At 45.7% G+C, this 16324-nt stretch overlaps 1 protein-coding gene and 1 long non-coding RNA gene across 2 annotated transcripts; one reads left to right on the forward strand and one right to left on the reverse strand.

The window, feature by feature from the left end:
- Positions 1-1255: 1255 nt before the first annotated feature.
- Positions 1256-1714, reverse strand: LOC123076690 (pre-mRNA-splicing factor ISY1 homolog). The gene has a single exon (XM_044498810.1). The coding sequence runs from the start codon at positions 1712-1714 to the stop codon at positions 1256-1258; it is 459 nt and encodes a 152-aa protein (XP_044354745.1).
- Positions 1715-6917: 5203 nt separating this feature from the next.
- LOC123081025 (uncharacterized) lies at positions 6918-11092 on the forward strand. The gene is made up of 5 exons (XR_006438612.1): positions 6918-7381; positions 7765-7831; positions 8468-8849; positions 8965-9153; positions 10657-11092. It is a non-coding gene; the product is annotated as an uncharacterized lncRNA (long non-coding RNA).
- Positions 11093-16324: the final 5232 nt, after the last annotated feature.

Genomic DNA, 16324 nt, shown 5'->3' on the forward strand with positions numbered 1-16324 from the left:
TTCCAACACTTTGTTATTTTTATTTGCTTTCTATTTTACTTTGCATCTTTATCATAAAAATACCAAAAATATTATCTTATCATATCTATCAGATCTCACTCTCGTAAGTGACCGTGTAGGGATTGACAACCCCTTATCGCGTTGGTTGCGATGATTTATTTGTCTGTGTAGGTGTGAGGGACTCGTGCGTGGCCTCCTACTGGATTGATACCTTGGTTCTCAAAAACTGAGGGAAATACTTACGCTACTTTGTTGCATCACCCTTTCCTCTTCAAGGGAAAACCAATGCAGTGCTCAAGAGGTAGCACCGATGCGCCGGGACGATGTGCGCGTGTAGCTGGCGGGCGGCACCCACCACGGCTTACTGCAGCAGCGCGCGCGTGAACCCCGCCTTCCATCGCCCGGCGTTCAGCCCCGCCCACCATAGAATGAGGCGTCGGGAGGACCCCGATCCAGATCTTCGTTGGGGAGGACGAGCGTGGGGCTCCGGGAGGACCCCCGATCTAGATCCTCGTCGGTGAGGAGGAGCGTGGGTGCTAATTGCGTTTTTCATTTTTGATTTAGGGGTGTCTATGTAAAATTCTAGGGTCTAGTTTTTAATTTTAGATTAAAACCCATAAATTGCAAAAAGTTATGCCACATAAGCAAAAAATGGGCCCCATCTGTCATAAACGCGCTCAACAGAGCCAAATTGGCCGATCAGTGGTTTTTGCAAAAAGATTACCCAAGACGTGGTGTTTTCTGCTAAAAAATGTAACGTAGTGTTTTCTGCAAACCTAGCCTTTAAAATGATGGTTTTGTGCAATTTACTCAATGAAATAAGATATTGGACCATATATTAATATGGTCAACGTATATGATTTTGACGTATCAACTTTCGAAATTCAAACAAAGCACACGATCAATGGTACAATGCGAATGATTCTCAAAAAAGAAAAAATGGTACAATGCGAACGATAATTCACATAGTGGAGGACTGAACACAGCCTTTGCCTAATAATTAAAAAAAAATCATTCGCAGCATGAAGGCACTAATTAAAGAGTAAATGGGCACACACAAATTACAGGGCAACAAAGAGCAGTAGAGCAGTTTGGATGCATGCTTAATTAGTCTAGTCTACACCAGTTGAGTAATCTATCTCTCTACTAGAGCCAAGAAGAAAAACAAGAACATACGTACGTCTATCTCCTAGCTAGTCCTTAGCGTTGCACGTTGAGCATCTCCTTGGCCTCCTTCAGCTCGCCTTGCAGGGCATCACTTGCAGCCACCTCGCCACTCGCCACATTCTTCATGGCCTCCCGTGACAAGCTCGTGCCGCATGCGCTTCTCAGCAGCAGCCTCATGGGGTTCAAGCACACCGTCCTCGTCGTCATAGTAATAGTATCCGCAGTAGCTGGCATTGACGCGCTTGTGGATCCCGTAGCGGGTGCGGCGCTTGCGGACCTCAGGTAGCTTGTCAAATAGCTCACGGACGCCGGGGAGCTTCTTGGCAGCGCCAAAGTAGCGGTAGCCCGGGCCCCGGCCCGAGGGGTTGGGGATGGCGACGATGTTGCCGTCGAGGTCGGTCATCAGGGCGCTCCGAGAGTAGTCGCGGCCTCCGAGCTCCAGGATGCGGCGCTCCCAGTGGCTGCGCTCGCGGAGGAGCTTGTTGATCTGGTCGTTGAGGTCTCGGAGGCGGTGCTCCCCAAGGCCCTCGTTCTGGATCTCGGCCATGGTGGGCGGTCGCGCGGAGCGGCCGGTGGCAGCGGCGCCGATGTTCGCTCGCGAGCTTGGGGACGAGGGTTTGTGCGGACGAGGGATTGGGGTTTGCGGCCTGGGCTACCTTTATTACGGTATATATAAAAGTTTGATGGCTCACCTGGTTCGTATCCGCTCTGGGCTCTATGTTCGCCAGACCAGTCTTTTCTTTTCCGTTAACTGGTGAATGTTCGCTGCGAAGTAACTCCCAACGAACGTCCTCGCAGCCGTTTGATCAAGATTAAATGATGACATTTAAAAAAAAATCCGAAAGTGTCTTCTAGGATGAAATTGCCATGCTAGTCTCAAAATATGTCATCCTACAACTAAAATTGCCACGGAAATTGTTCGAAATGTCACCCTCTTCAGCGAACGTCCGCCAACTAAAAGATTCTTTTTTTTTACTTTTTATCATAGCGAAATTATCTGTGACAACTAGGTATAAATCCATGCAAAAATAAAAGGACGCCGATAACTGCCACACGTGTGGTGTATCAGGTGGTTGTGCCGCACGCCCTGTGTGGCACGGAGACGACCCCGCCCGCACGACCGCGTACGGGTACGCGCAGCCACAGCCCGCACGTCTGGTGCAGCGTGATCGCCCCGCACGAGCACGTCCGGGCGAGCGAGCGCGCGGCCCGCACGACCCGTCTCGACCGTCGTCCCACCCCGCCTGCGAGCCACACGCCCCGCGTGTCAGTAACCACGCGTCCCGCCGCGATTGCCATGGTCCGGACCTCTTCGGTTGCCATGTTGCCATGTTGCTGAACTGCAGTTGCCATGTTGCTGAACTACAGTTGCCATGTCGGACAACTACAGTTGTCATGGTTGCTCAACTGCAGTTGCCATCTTAGGTCAAGTGCCGGATGCCATTTTTGGGCAACTGCAGCTGTTGCCATGTATGGTCTGGTCTACTACAGTTACTATGATTTGAAAAACTTTAGGAGTTGCCACCTACTGACACTAAACAGTTGCCATGTAGCACTAAAAAACATGGCAAAAAACATGTTTCAGGTAAAAAGAGAGTTGTCATCTGCTTACAAGCACGCTAGGACAGTTGCCATGTACCCTGCAAAACACATGGCAACTGATAGCTTTTGGTGTGTGGGAGAGGAGACGGGCATGTGGGCGATGGTGGTATCTTTAGGATTTGCCACCTAGTAACACTAGATAGTTGCCATGTAGCGCTACAAACAGACGTGGCAACAATAATATGTTCGGGGTAAGAAGAGAGTTGTCATCTGCTCATGCTCACAAATAGGGCAGTTGCCATGTACCATTCAAAAACATGGCAAATGACAGCTTGAGTGTGGGAGAGTGGGAGAATGGGCAGTCGTGGGAGATGGGGAACAGAAGTGGTGCGCGGCGTGCGGGCGCCACAGCAGTTTCATCGCACGCCCCGACTGGCGAAACGTTGACCGCAGAGAGAAAGCCGGCGTGCGGGCGAACTCCCTTCACACACACGAGTTGTCCTACGTGGCACACAAAATCAGCCTTTTCATGCCAAGATTCGTGCAAAAGGCACTGGACGACGATGAAGGCGTGTGGGTGAGTTGTCTAACGCCCGCACGTGTGGGCGTTAGTGTTTTCGAAATAAAAAGGACCCTAATGGCGAGCTAATGTTTATTCTATGAGAATGAACATTTTGTGCTCACATACACGCATATACATTCACCCATATGAGTACACGCACGCACACCTTATCCCTATGAGCACCTTCGAGATGTCGAGCCGACGCAACATCTTGATATTGCCGAAGTCATCACTGACGTCTCGTAGTCAATGGAAACATCTCCTCCCACTGAACGAACATCACTAGAAATACTGAAATAAATTGTAAAATAAAGGCACTAGTGTCAAGTATAGGTTTTAAACATTAGTGAGCTGGTTTCACCACACGGACGTTCCTCAACAAAGCTTACATGACCAAACATTGATTTTCCTTGTCATTTGCAAAGAATCACTCTGAGAAACGTTTAAGAATTGTCATGTTAAAACAAATAGTTTTGTTATCCTGTAATAGAAATATTTGTCATGCTAAACAAGCGAAAAATGCCAAGCTATAGAACAAAAATTGCCATACTACAACAGAGAAAATTGCCATGCGTTTAAGAAAATTGCCATGTTGCAGTAGAGATAATTATCATGATAAATAGAAGAGGAAGTTGCTCACATGTTTAGAAATTGACATGCGCAAAAGAGAATTACCATGTTAGCAGAAAGGAATTACCATGTTATAACAGAAAAATGGTATGGTACAACAGAGAAAATTGTCAATTTGCCATGCATGTGTAGGAATTACCATGCTACAGCGTGATGATTCGCCAGTCATACATGATTTTGGTAATGTGCATGCTTCACATCGTAGGTGGATGTCATGCTACACGCGGTCGTTCCCTTGGGTGGGTGCATCAGAGGGAACGTTTGCGTTGTTCCCTGTGAAGGGTGCATGGGAGAGTGAATGCCCACATGAATTGCCATATGACATCGCTTTTAAGATTCATGCTAGAATCACCGCTTTACGATTGCATGTGTCCCGGAAGTACTCATGAAGATCCCGAAATAAGAATGTCCTAGAAGATTTTGAAAGGTTATAAGAACTTCAAGGATATTCTAGAAGAGCCTTCATTGCAAAAAAAAAAGGAACAATACCTTCGTTGCAAAGATTTTCTGCAACAAGGCTTCTGTTGCAAAACTTCTGCACCAGCAGCTCTGTTGCAATGGTGAAAGACGGCACTCTGCTGCCCGATATCTGCACATCAGACGGCTCGCGAGGTGGTGGATCTTTTAAAAATATCCGCCGGCCGATGCGTAGCAGCGCCCCTTTTTTAATTATTATTTGTCTCCATATAGGCCCATAGACAAATGTTCCTATCTTTTATATACCTATATTATACAGGGCCGTCGAGGGGCCTGTGCGAGCTGTGCGCTCACACAGGGCCCCCAAAATACAGGGGGCCCAATTAGGGTCTACATATGTGCATATATTAGTCAAAAAAAATTCAGGTTTGGGCCAACATTACCTCTGTCGCTCCCTTTTGGGCTTGGTCCGCTCAAGCCATACAGCAACTGCAACGCTGTACGTTCCCCATCTCATCGCTTGTATTATCAACAAAAGAAAATCTCATCGCTTGGATCCATCCGATTGATAGAAGAAACGGCAACAACAACGTTGTACATTCCGTGACTTCCGGCGTTTCATTCCCTAATCCCTTCGCTTCCCGTCTTTTCGCTTCGACTGATGAATCGGCGGCTCGGCGGTGATCTCTTTGCAGCCACAGGACAGCCCGAAGCGGAACTACACGGTAATTGCGACCGTCGGCCACCGCCACGCCGGCCAACACTGCCGCGGTGCCGTTGAACAGAAGGCCAACTGGTGCGTTGCCCTAAGCTCCTCCCATTTTCTCTAATTAATTTTGATAAACTGACCTGCAAACTTGTACAACAGTTTACTAGTTACTACAGTAATATGTTTTGGAACAATTTTTGTCGGTAACAGATTCAAGATTTTCAATAGTTGCTCGTCCAAGTCCAAAATCAAGGTTCTATGTTTTTCCATTCCAACTAACTATACAAGTTACAAGCATATAATTCATGGAGTTCATCAGTTCAAATTCATTGATATGATTTTTGTTTGGTTCATAAACTGAAACAATTATGCATCCTAGTTCTGGAAGAAAGTACTTGGTTAACAATTCCTGTAATTGTTGCATTTGCGGAAAGGAGCTTTTCTAAAATCAAGTTGTTGAAGTCCTACTTACGTTCTACTATGACACAAGAAATACTCAATGGTTTGGAGAAAATAGCAATTGAAAATGATGTCTATGAGAAGGTTGATTATGAAGATATAATTGAAGATTTCATATCAATGAACGCAAGACGGATGACACTTTTCAATAGAGCATGAGGTCAGTTTCTTGGTTTTGGTATTTTGCGTTGATACTTGACAATTTCCTAAATCTTGTTTGAAATAACATAATTAAAGTCTATAATTATGTGATTATGCTTGAGTTATATTATTATTATTTTGGTAGGGCCCCATTTTGCTTTTTGCACCGGGGCCCGAATTCCTGAAGACGGCCCTGATATTATATACTCCCCCCGTGTCTGGCCCAGGAACGTACATATGCATGTGAATCGTGGGACCAAGTCCAAGGCAATGCAAATTAACTACTTCCACCATTCCATATCGAAACTACTTTGCGCACCACAGAGGCATGGCCAATTCAAGGATGCAAAATCTGACAATGTACTGAAGTTTGATTTCTAATACCAACGGCTTCATTAATAGCATCTTCCACGGACATGACATTATATGTACAGCAACGTCCATTCCATATTAAGTATTGCTGATAAATCAGCGACACTTAATATGAAATGGAGGGAGTAATTATTACCAGTAACCAGCTTAATTCCTTCTTCGAAACAGTAAACCAAGAGCCAGCCGGCTTTGCTTGGATCAAATTAACCCGTCGCTAGACATCTTGGACTAATCGATCGACCCAGCAATATAATCAAATTAACAAGCAGCATCTAACCCATCAATCACCACGCAAAGTTCTACAGTTTAGGCAGAGTAGTACTGGAGATACAGGTCGAGCTGTTGTCTTTGTCCAGGTTTGAAGACGCAGCAAAACGGACGAAGATCTCCACATATGTTTGGACCGAGCTAGAACGTAGAATGGCACCACGCCTGCATGCTGTCTTGAGAAATAAAAAGAAAGAAAGGAATAACGACACTGGATAAATCCATCCTCTTGGGCATCGAGCAGAGCACCGGCGCCCGCCAGCCGTCAGATTTAGCTCAGCTCTCCTTGCGCTTGCCGCCGGCTGTGGCTCCGGCTCCGTTGCCGTCGGCGACCTCCACCGGCGGGAGGGTCTGCGGGGTCAAATTAATACAAGAGAAGAAGAATAGGAGAGAGGTGAGCATTATGTCGAACAGGTCGCGTGCAGGGGCACAAGGTGAGGGGATAAGTGAAGAAGCTGAGACGGACCATGTCGGGCTTGTAGATGTTGTGGACGATGGAGGCGCCGGCGAGGAGGGAGGCGACCACCACCACCGACGACCACGCCAGCGAGGGGGTCCCCGTCGGCACCCGCCCGCCGCCGAACTTCTTCTTGCCGCCGCCGCCGTTCATCCTCCTCCTCCTTCCTGCTGGGCCGCGCGTGAGTCAGAAAGGTCCAGTCCACGAGTGAAGAAAGAAGAAGGAAGGAGTATTATTTGGTGGGCTGGGCTGGGCTACCGGGTGACTGCACATGGGACCTGGGTGGGCTTCGGGCTAATCTAATGGACCGTCCTCGTTGATTCCATTCCTCCACCCGGCTCGGCGGCGACCGGAATACTCCACGGCGCTCCCAGGCGGCGGCTTTCCCCTCCCTCACCGCTCACCCTCGGCCACTCCCTATTCCTCTCCGCCCCTGCCCGCTCCGGCTCTCGCTGCCGCTGCCGCGGGGCGCCGCTAAGGGCACCCGATATAGGCGGAGGCGGCTGGCGAATGGCCCGGTTCGCTAGGGCGTCCAAGGATTCTGGGAAGCTTGAGATGCTCCCGTCAATCCAGCTTCGGGCACTGCGACTGCAAGATCTACGGCTTCAACGACGACGTGGTGTCCGATTTCGATTTCGGATGGAGACAAACATGCGAGGTATTACTAGTACGCCCGATTAAGAATTTGTCCTATTAAGCAAGCAGTTAACTTGCCGATTAATTCCTATTTGTAGAGTCATCGAGTAGCCGATAAACTGATAAATCGTCCAATTAATTGTTAAAATGGCCGATGTCACCGAGTAGCTGATAAACTGATAAATCATTCTATTAATTGTTAAAATGGCCGATTAACTTGCCGATTAGCCTATTAATCCTGTACTCGCCAGCCAACCGAGCAGCCACCAGTTAACGGTTTCTCAACAATGCTAGTACGTACTATGAGTAGCCTCTTGAAACTCACCAACCATCTAGTATAGTCGAGCTGGGCCATGGATTGTCATCCTTGCATTCATTTGAGCTGCTACTTTTTTTTTTTTGCAGGTTCATCAGAGCATGGTTTTCTTCAGGAGTTCACTTCTCTCCCACCGTTTTAGTCGGCGTGTCTCTGGTAAGCTCAAATGTCATCATGGAATCCAAATATCATGTTCATTGCAGCGCGTGGTAATTCTAAGTTCGATAATACCTTATCCACGGTGTCACGGCTTGATGCTGCTTAGATCAGTTGGAATTTCATCTTGACAGTGTACAACAATAACTGATTATGCCACACATATATTCAGGATGCGGCCATAGTTTATATTCCTATGTTAGTGACCTTGGTATGGAAATCTCGGATCCTCATTTACAGCATCGAGAGTATTAATTTTCAGTTTTTCATGCAGTTCCCTAAGATTGCTAGAGTTCGCATTGATGTATATATAGAGTTGAAATTTTTGCTTCCTAAAATCCACATGATTCAGCGAAGCATTGGAAACCCTTTTCTGTCATTTGCCCCAAAAGAGAGATGATTTCCCGCATTCCATCTTTGTCGCTTTCTTTTTCTCGGAAAGGTTTTACTGCAGTTCTAGTTTAGTCGCCGTTACTAGAAGAATATCTGCAGTATTGATTACAATTTGACAAAGGTTACTAAATTGATTTGATTTTAGTGAATCCATTACCTATAGCAGGTAGTTAACAACTTAAGCAAAATATTTTCTTTACGGTTTTTGATAGTCACACTCACATTTTTTCATTGAAATTTCAGATACTATTGGGACGTAATTGATGCATTTTATTTTGGAGATGGATATGTTAGTGCCGAGCTACAAAACCTACTGTTGTTGTAGGCTTCCAGCTTCAGCGTGTTGATAATGGACACCACAATCATCATAACATCAGCCATTCAGCATGAATTTACTTGTTGTAGGCTTCCAGCTTCAGCGTGTCGATAATGGACACCACAATCATCATAACATCAGCCATTGGGCATTAATTTACTTGTTGTAGGCTTCCAGCTTCAGCATGTCGAAAAAGGACACCACAATCATCATAACATTGACAACCTTATCTACCGCTTTTCATGAATTTGGACATGCTCTTGCAGCTGCAAGGTATATATCTTATCCGCCCGGACATGCTCCTTTTTGGTGAGTTGTGCTGCATGTTGCTTACATGTATCAATAAAATGTATTTTTGATTTCGTACTACGAAAATCCGGAAGTTGTCTTGTAATATCACTTCTTATATAAATCTCTTTTTTAGGTTACAATGTTGAGATGCTCATTTCTGAATATTCAACAGCGAGGGCGTGTCCAGATGGAATATGTTGCAGTATTCATAGCTGGACCTTTTCCTAGGGCTTTAGTTGCTCTGAACTATGACCAGCTGCAGAATCTAACGTTTTTCTCAATGCTTCGGATTTATTGTGCGGGGATTTGGCATAATGTTATGGTAAGTAATAGTTTAATTAGAAAATGTTTGCTCAAAACATTTATTATCATTATCCGTGGTATGCCCTGCTCACCTGTAGAGATCCGTTGTGCTCAGATATAATTTGTATTCTTTCAGTAGTGAGGTCATCAAACAAGAAATAAGAATAATTACTTTATGCATAGTGGCATAAGATACAGTTGGATGCTTCTCTTTAAACCTGGCCCAAGATATCTTGGACATTTAGTGCCTTACAGTAAGCAATCATGTGCCAGTTTCATCATATGGATTTAATTACACTAAGCAATCATGTGCCAGCCTCATCATATGGATTTAATTACACTAAGCAATCATGTGCCACATATATATTCAGGATTACGGCCATAGTTTATACTAGCAAAAGGGCCCGTGCGTTGCAACGGGGTTCAAATCAAGCTACTGAGATCATATAATGTATAGCCCACCTTGTTTATTCAAAATCAAATAAAACTGACCACTGGTTGCACTTAACAATTATTCATGCTAATATAATACATTTAGTTGATGGCTTACATGAGACAAGCTTTAGAGACAACAGTTTATTCCAAAAATCTTAGTTTAAATTTAGCATTTGAAACTTCCATTATTCGTCGCATAAATACAAATTGTGACTCTGTTTTTGTTTGGGATTTTCATTTTAGACCAACAATACATTAACCATTAAATTAGAAATTGTTCTTCTGAAATTAGTATGACATGTGACTGCTCCAGCAGAATACATAAACCAATTTAATTTAAATAACACAACAAACAATTACAAAAAACAGGTGGGCTGCTTAGCCATGTAATCTACGATCTGCCTTGAGCTGTACTGCAACATGCCCGTGCGTTGCAACGGGAGAAATAAAATCATTGGCGTAATAATAATTGTTTAAGACACTCCATGGGTACATGCCCATCACTTCAACATGGTGAAGCACTAATAGCATAAGCAGTGAAAGCTTAATTTACAATTCAACTTTAATAGTGCCAAAAATAGTTACTAAGACATGCATTATTTCATACATAGATTTATAGCTATAGTGTATCTACTGCTAGTGTCGATTTTTAGCATGTTAATTGTAGTCTTTGTGCACAAAATAAGAGAGTTTTTTACCATACAAAATCTCATTGATGACATTTCCAACAAAATTTCTGCATTTTCAAACCTTATTTTTGCTGGTACAATTTTAAATTGAGGAAATCTAAGGAGGCTAATAATTAATTTAGGTTACCTCAAATTCATTCTTTTTCTTAGAGATATTGAAAATTTATTTTGTCATTGTGAGTTTATTTAATTTTCTGACACAAAGTCTATTTTTTACATGCTCTTGGTTGGTCATTGTACTCGAAATAGGATTATCTTTGTGGCAAAACAAAGACTCATGTGTATAGTTAGTTTTTTCATTAAGAGCAAGAGCGTCCTGTGCGTACGTGCACATCTACATTTTTTCTTCCCGCAAAAAAAATGTACATCTACATTTTTTTGGGGTCGCGCTCATGCAGCTATAGCGGCAGTCTTCATCAGGTACCATGAAGATTGTCTTCGTCAGGGAAGACCCAATCCAATCCACCTCCACGCCTCAACAGCGCAGCGACCGCATGCCACAGCTCCCGCGTCCCGCACCGCCGGCTAGCAGCGCCTGCCGCACCCTTGTGTCAGGTTGCAAGATGGACGGGTCATCCCGCCGCTCCGCCGTCAAACAAAAACCCGCAAAGCTGCCACAGGGCTGACTGCATCATCACAAACGGGTTCAAGCGGACACGCCGCATTGTCCGGCGGGCGTCGCAACATTCCGTGTATGCTCCGTCCAATGAAAATACAGAGTAACTCGTACTACCAGCCTACTCTCTCCGATCGGGAGAATCCACAAGCAGCTATCAAGCAAACTCTTCGTCACCGATTCAACGATTCAACTTGATTGCATGGAGTTAAACCGTATACAACGCTGGCCGTCGATGTCTTGTCAGGCGTCAGTACATCCCTTGTCCATCCTCAACAGGATCACATACCACTACCAGATTCAGATGGCCACCATGTACGCCTTCGCCGACGCCGGCTCCGCCGCCATCGAGAAGGGCCGCGCGGCTGTGCTCGCACAGTACTGCGCCTTTGCAGGCCAGCTCCTCAAGTGTCCCGGCAACGTGCCGGTGTGGGCTCCTAAACGACCGTAGCCTGCGTGCGCTCTTCCAGTCCTCAGTACGTGCCCAACCGCAAAGTCTGCGGCTGTCCGCGACATGGAAAGAGAGAAGCTGGTGGCGGACTGTGCTGCTGGTACCTGAGTTCCTCTGCTCTGTGTTGTGTTCGTCGCCAACAGCACCAGCGTCCAGCACCCCGCCGACCGACGAACCCCGCCATCCGCCGCGTCCGGATTGTTCCCTCCTTGCCTCTATGTTATCTTTTCTTTCTTTTTGAGTGGGATTTATGGGGTCTCTCTTGGCTGATTTTATTTAAAGAAGCGATATGGGACTAATAGAAATCGAATCTCATGCTATCATAGTACCGTGCGGCGGGCTACTTCCCCATAGATGGAAGGGTTGGGAGTTTGATTCACAAGTGGATTGGATTAGTTTTCATTCTTTTTCCGCCCTGACGGTGGCAGGAGCCGGCCATCAGGAATCGTTTTTCCATCTTGACGATGTGGCCGAGGCAGCGTGCGGAACATCAGGTTGAGGCCCAGCCTGTTGGGCGCGTAGCGGCCTTTGGACTAAATTTTCTTAGACGATGGATAAAAATTCCATAAAATTAGTACCACCTCGTTTATATTACGATTTTGTCTATACAAATCGTAAAAGCGTATTATGACGGTGAACCCGACAAAGTCAATCCGTGCTTTATTATTAGGGATAGATTACTCTGTTTTTTTACCTTTGGTAAGTACCTGGAGTACCAAGATCTCCCCCCCCCCCCCCCCCCCCTGAATATTCGACGGCTATTGATTAATGGAGTTTGCATTGATCATTGATGTATGCCTAGAGTTGAAGTTGGCGCTTCTGGTAATCCACATGTTTATCTGTCACTCACGAAAAGAGAGCTGATCTCCGGCTTTCCATTTTGCCGCTTTCTATTTCTCAGAAAGGTTTTATTGTGGTTGTAGTTTAGCCGCCACACCCTCCTCGCGAAGAAGACCTTGCCTGACCTCGTTCACAGGTAAGAATATTCCTGATACATATTCGCATGGCTTTGTTTGGTTGAAGTCTTGTTCAAACTGCACAGAGTTACGCGTATACCCAAAATACAAATAATATTTGGGTAAGGAACCCGTTGACGAGCAAAATATGCTAATCCAACCACAACCACTACTTGGAGGGATTCAAACCTACTTTTTTTGGGGATAAAAAATACATACTCGGAGGGATTCAGACCTACTTGGAGGGCACGACACGCCAAAGCCAGCTTTATGACAGAGCTAGTGTTACTTAATATACTAATCAAGGCCATATATATAAACAAGGAGCCGAAGCTCTTGATCGACCAGGCCCCATCCCATGGCCAACAGAGTAAATTACACGGCGCTGCCGCCCAGAGAGTCGCCGGCCAGGCCGACGACGCTGCACGACATCCCCGACAAGCTCCTCAAGCTCATCCTCTTGTACCTCACCTCGCCCCAATGGCTCGTCCGAGCTGCAGCCACCTGCAAGCAATGGCGCCGCATCATCGTTGATGCAAACTTCCTCTCTTACATTGGTTCCAGCCCCCATCCCTTATCTCTTGTGGCAGGCCTTTATCATAACCGCACATCCCCTGTTGACGGTCGCCGCCACAGCTTTGTTCCTTCCTCGCCAGTGCTAGCTGTCAATAGCCGCCACTTCTCCCTGGACTTCCTCCCTGCAGGTGGCAGCAGGTCATGGGAGATCGTTGATAGCCGCCACACCCTCCTCCTCCTCGCCAAGAAGAAGACTGGGTGGAGACGTCATACCTTGCCTGACCTCGTAGTCTGCGAGCCCCTCACACGGCGTTACCAACTAATCCCACGCATGGAGGAAAAGAAATACCACCGATGCATTGGTGTATTCCTCCATGGTTTCAATGACAGAGGAGATACCTCGCGGTGGGGCCGTGCCATCGATGAAATGTCGAGTTTCAGAGTGATTTGCCTGCTCTTCAATGAGCACATCGGGGTATCTGATAACATTGGCACAGCGAACGCCTACGCGTTCCAAGAGGGATGGAGGGGGAAGCGTGCCAGCTGGTTCATCGTCAAGTACCCAGAGAGGGCCAGTCCTGAATTCCGCTTCCATGCCACGGAATCCCTGCATTTCCTTGGTCGTGCCCAAATTTCTATATTCTGGGCCATGCAAGATGACCCTTCCTCTTTGCTAACTTATAATTTCCAGTGGAAAGACGAGTTTGAGATCCTCGCATTGCCGGACCACATCCGAGGATCGGCTTTGTGGGCTCTCGATATCAACGACGACAACGACGACATGGTGCATCTTGCTTGCTTGCAGGGCGACAACCTTCGCATCTTTGTGGCAAGGTGGTATGATAGCCCCGACTGGGAGCTTCAGAAGAGCATCCAATTAATGGAGGCTACCCGTGGACTGGAAGGGCACAAGGATGAGTATTTTTGTCAGTCTACCAAGATTGTCTCAACCAGCACGAGCTCTATCGTGTTTTCTCCGGCAGAGGAGAAATGGCTATTCTCCATCGACTTTGAGAGCATGGAGGTGGCGAAATACAAATACAAGACAGATTCTTTTCAAACTGTGGCTTATCCGTGTGAGCTTCCATGGCTACCTGCCATTCGTGCTTGTATTGTGCCTTGTACTACTACAAGACGGGGCAATCGCGGATGTTCTGGTATTTGTATATGTCGAAGTCTCTAACTACATTTGTATATACCATAATGTCCTCATGGAGTGAAAACTACGGAGATTCATCTGAATGCGAGGACTTAATCGCTCAGTTCAAGGTTGCAGCTAAAGCAATTGGTTCAGGTATGCTTGGCGCTTTATTGGGCTGCAACAGAATATCAGACATGCATTTAAATTAGAATTGGCATTCTAAAGCTGTCCATAAATCTTCTGATTAAAAAAATACATTGTTGGGAGCCATACAGTCATTCTTCAAGGGCTCAATGTACACTTTGTTATCTTCCTCTGAACTTCGGCATTGAGGCCAAATGGCGAAGACATTCCTCTTGGCTTTATCTACCATCAGCTATCATCTGGATTGGGTAGTTCCATTGCTTCATGCCTATTAGCCCGGAAATTGATGGTTGAAGGTTATATGCTGATAGTGTTTTTGGTATCAGCATTCACCGTATATTTTGGCAGGTTTTTGACCAAGGTCCAAAGGCGCCGCGGTAGCCAGATGGGCGATGGAGTACTGTAGCTGTGTAGAAAGTTCAGGAGAAGAGGACGACCAGCCAGGTTAGTGCGTGCACTGCTTTTTTTTAATTTTTGATGCGACTGATGCATTATTTGTCCTACACTCAAATGAGCTAATAACTTCACTTAATTTTGTGTGTGATTTGAAGCTCCTTGCCTAGATTAAATAGAACAGAGTAAAACCTTCAATGAACTAGCTCTTAGTCTTGGACATACACACCAAGCTGCAATGATTTGGTCAGCTACTGTACATCATTTTTTTCTTCTGCGTCGGAGGTAATACTGATTCAATGCCTGCAAAGATTTGTTTAGTTTATACCAAATTTCCATTACAAACTCAGAACTTTGAACAAATTATAATTCTTTTTTTTTTGCGGGTTCCATTAGAAACTCAGAACTTTGAACAAATTATAATTCTAGATTCATAATAAACCGTATCAGCCAAATCTAACACTTCCTGCATTGTTAAACCCATATGTATTAGCACTTTTGACTTTTGGTTTAAGGTGCTTTGTTTAGTCCATGAGTGCTCAAAACAAAACTTTGTATCTATTTCTTTAATGACAGTTGGGATCTTCCTGGTCTGTGGTGATTCCGCAGGCTGATGTGTATCTACATGTGCCTTGTTTTTAATTGTTTCACTCATTTCATGGTAAGACAGGTGCGCACCAAGGTGCGCACTAGGCACTAGTTTGGGTAGTTGTGTTAGGGCTGGACAGCAACAATGCGCTGCACAAATTCACCGACACGGTAAATATGGACACTACACAGCCCCCTTCACTTGTGATGAACTTTGAGGACAGCTTCAACCAACAAGTAAGCAGCGGAATAATACAAACAACATGCACATGTGAAACAGGATTTAACGTGGAAAAACCTCCTCAACTTGAGGAGTAAAAAACCACGGCTGTGGACCGACCGGTCCACGCAACTTCACTATGAGAAAGATGAGTACAAAGTCTTCTCTAGAACCTCTAGAGAGATTTACAACACACTCTCCATGTTGCCAACCGGCAACAGCAACAACATCCACGAGAGGCAACATTTCAGCAAAGCAGAGTTTACAGCTTCTGTACCCTTCAGTGTTTTGCAAACTGCTCTTAAACCGCTGAACCAAACAGCACCAAATTTGGCAGACAAGTAGACACACGAGTTCTTGAGATCCCCTCCAAATTTCAGCTCAATCGGACATCGTTTGCCTACCCAAACTGTTCGTCTCCCAAAACTACTCTGTTCTAAAACTGCAGCAGTCAGAGCTGACAAAATCACTCTCAAATCTGATGCTCCACTGACCCAATCCTCAAACCAGCTAACCAGATCGAAGTACTCAAAGTAAGGAACGAGCTCACCAAGTTTGGGGTCGATCCAAGCACGTTTGAGCCTCCAACCACCAGCTTGAACACTGTCTAGTCAGACGCAGCAAATCTGGACAGAACCTCTGCTTCTTCTTCTTCCTCTCTCTCAGGTTGTGTTTTCTCTTGTGTGCTCTCTCTCTCACTCTCACGAATGGCAGCCACCACCAGCAAGGGGTGGAGTGGCTAGGGTTTTCTTCTTGCTTCACTTCTCTTGGAAGCGCTCTCAACCGTTGGATGCAGCGCAGATCAACGGCTGATATGTGTTGGACTTATGGGCTGATGTTGGGCTGCCAAACACACCTTCATGTGGAGGGACTTAGCCCAACAAGTTGTTCTCGGAAACAACGGCTGGCCGAAGTCCATGGGAAATGATAAGAATTCACTTGAGGAGCGCACCGGTGTTACACCTTGTGAACGCTGCACAATACCTTCCTAGGCGATTAGCACTATAGATACGTTTAATTTGGTCAAAGAGTAAAAACAGA

Source organism: Triticum aestivum, chromosome 3D (assembly GCF_018294505.1).
Source record: "Triticum aestivum cultivar Chinese Spring chromosome 3D, IWGSC CS RefSeq v2.1, whole genome shotgun sequence".
NCBI classification, from domain to species: domain Eukaryota; kingdom Viridiplantae; phylum Streptophyta; class Magnoliopsida; order Poales; family Poaceae; genus Triticum; species Triticum aestivum.

Coding starts and splice junctions, on each gene's coding strand:
- LOC123076690 (XM_044498810.1), bottom strand. CDS start 1,714: ATGGCCGAGATCCAGAACGAGGGCCTTGGGGAGCACCGCCTCCGAGAC.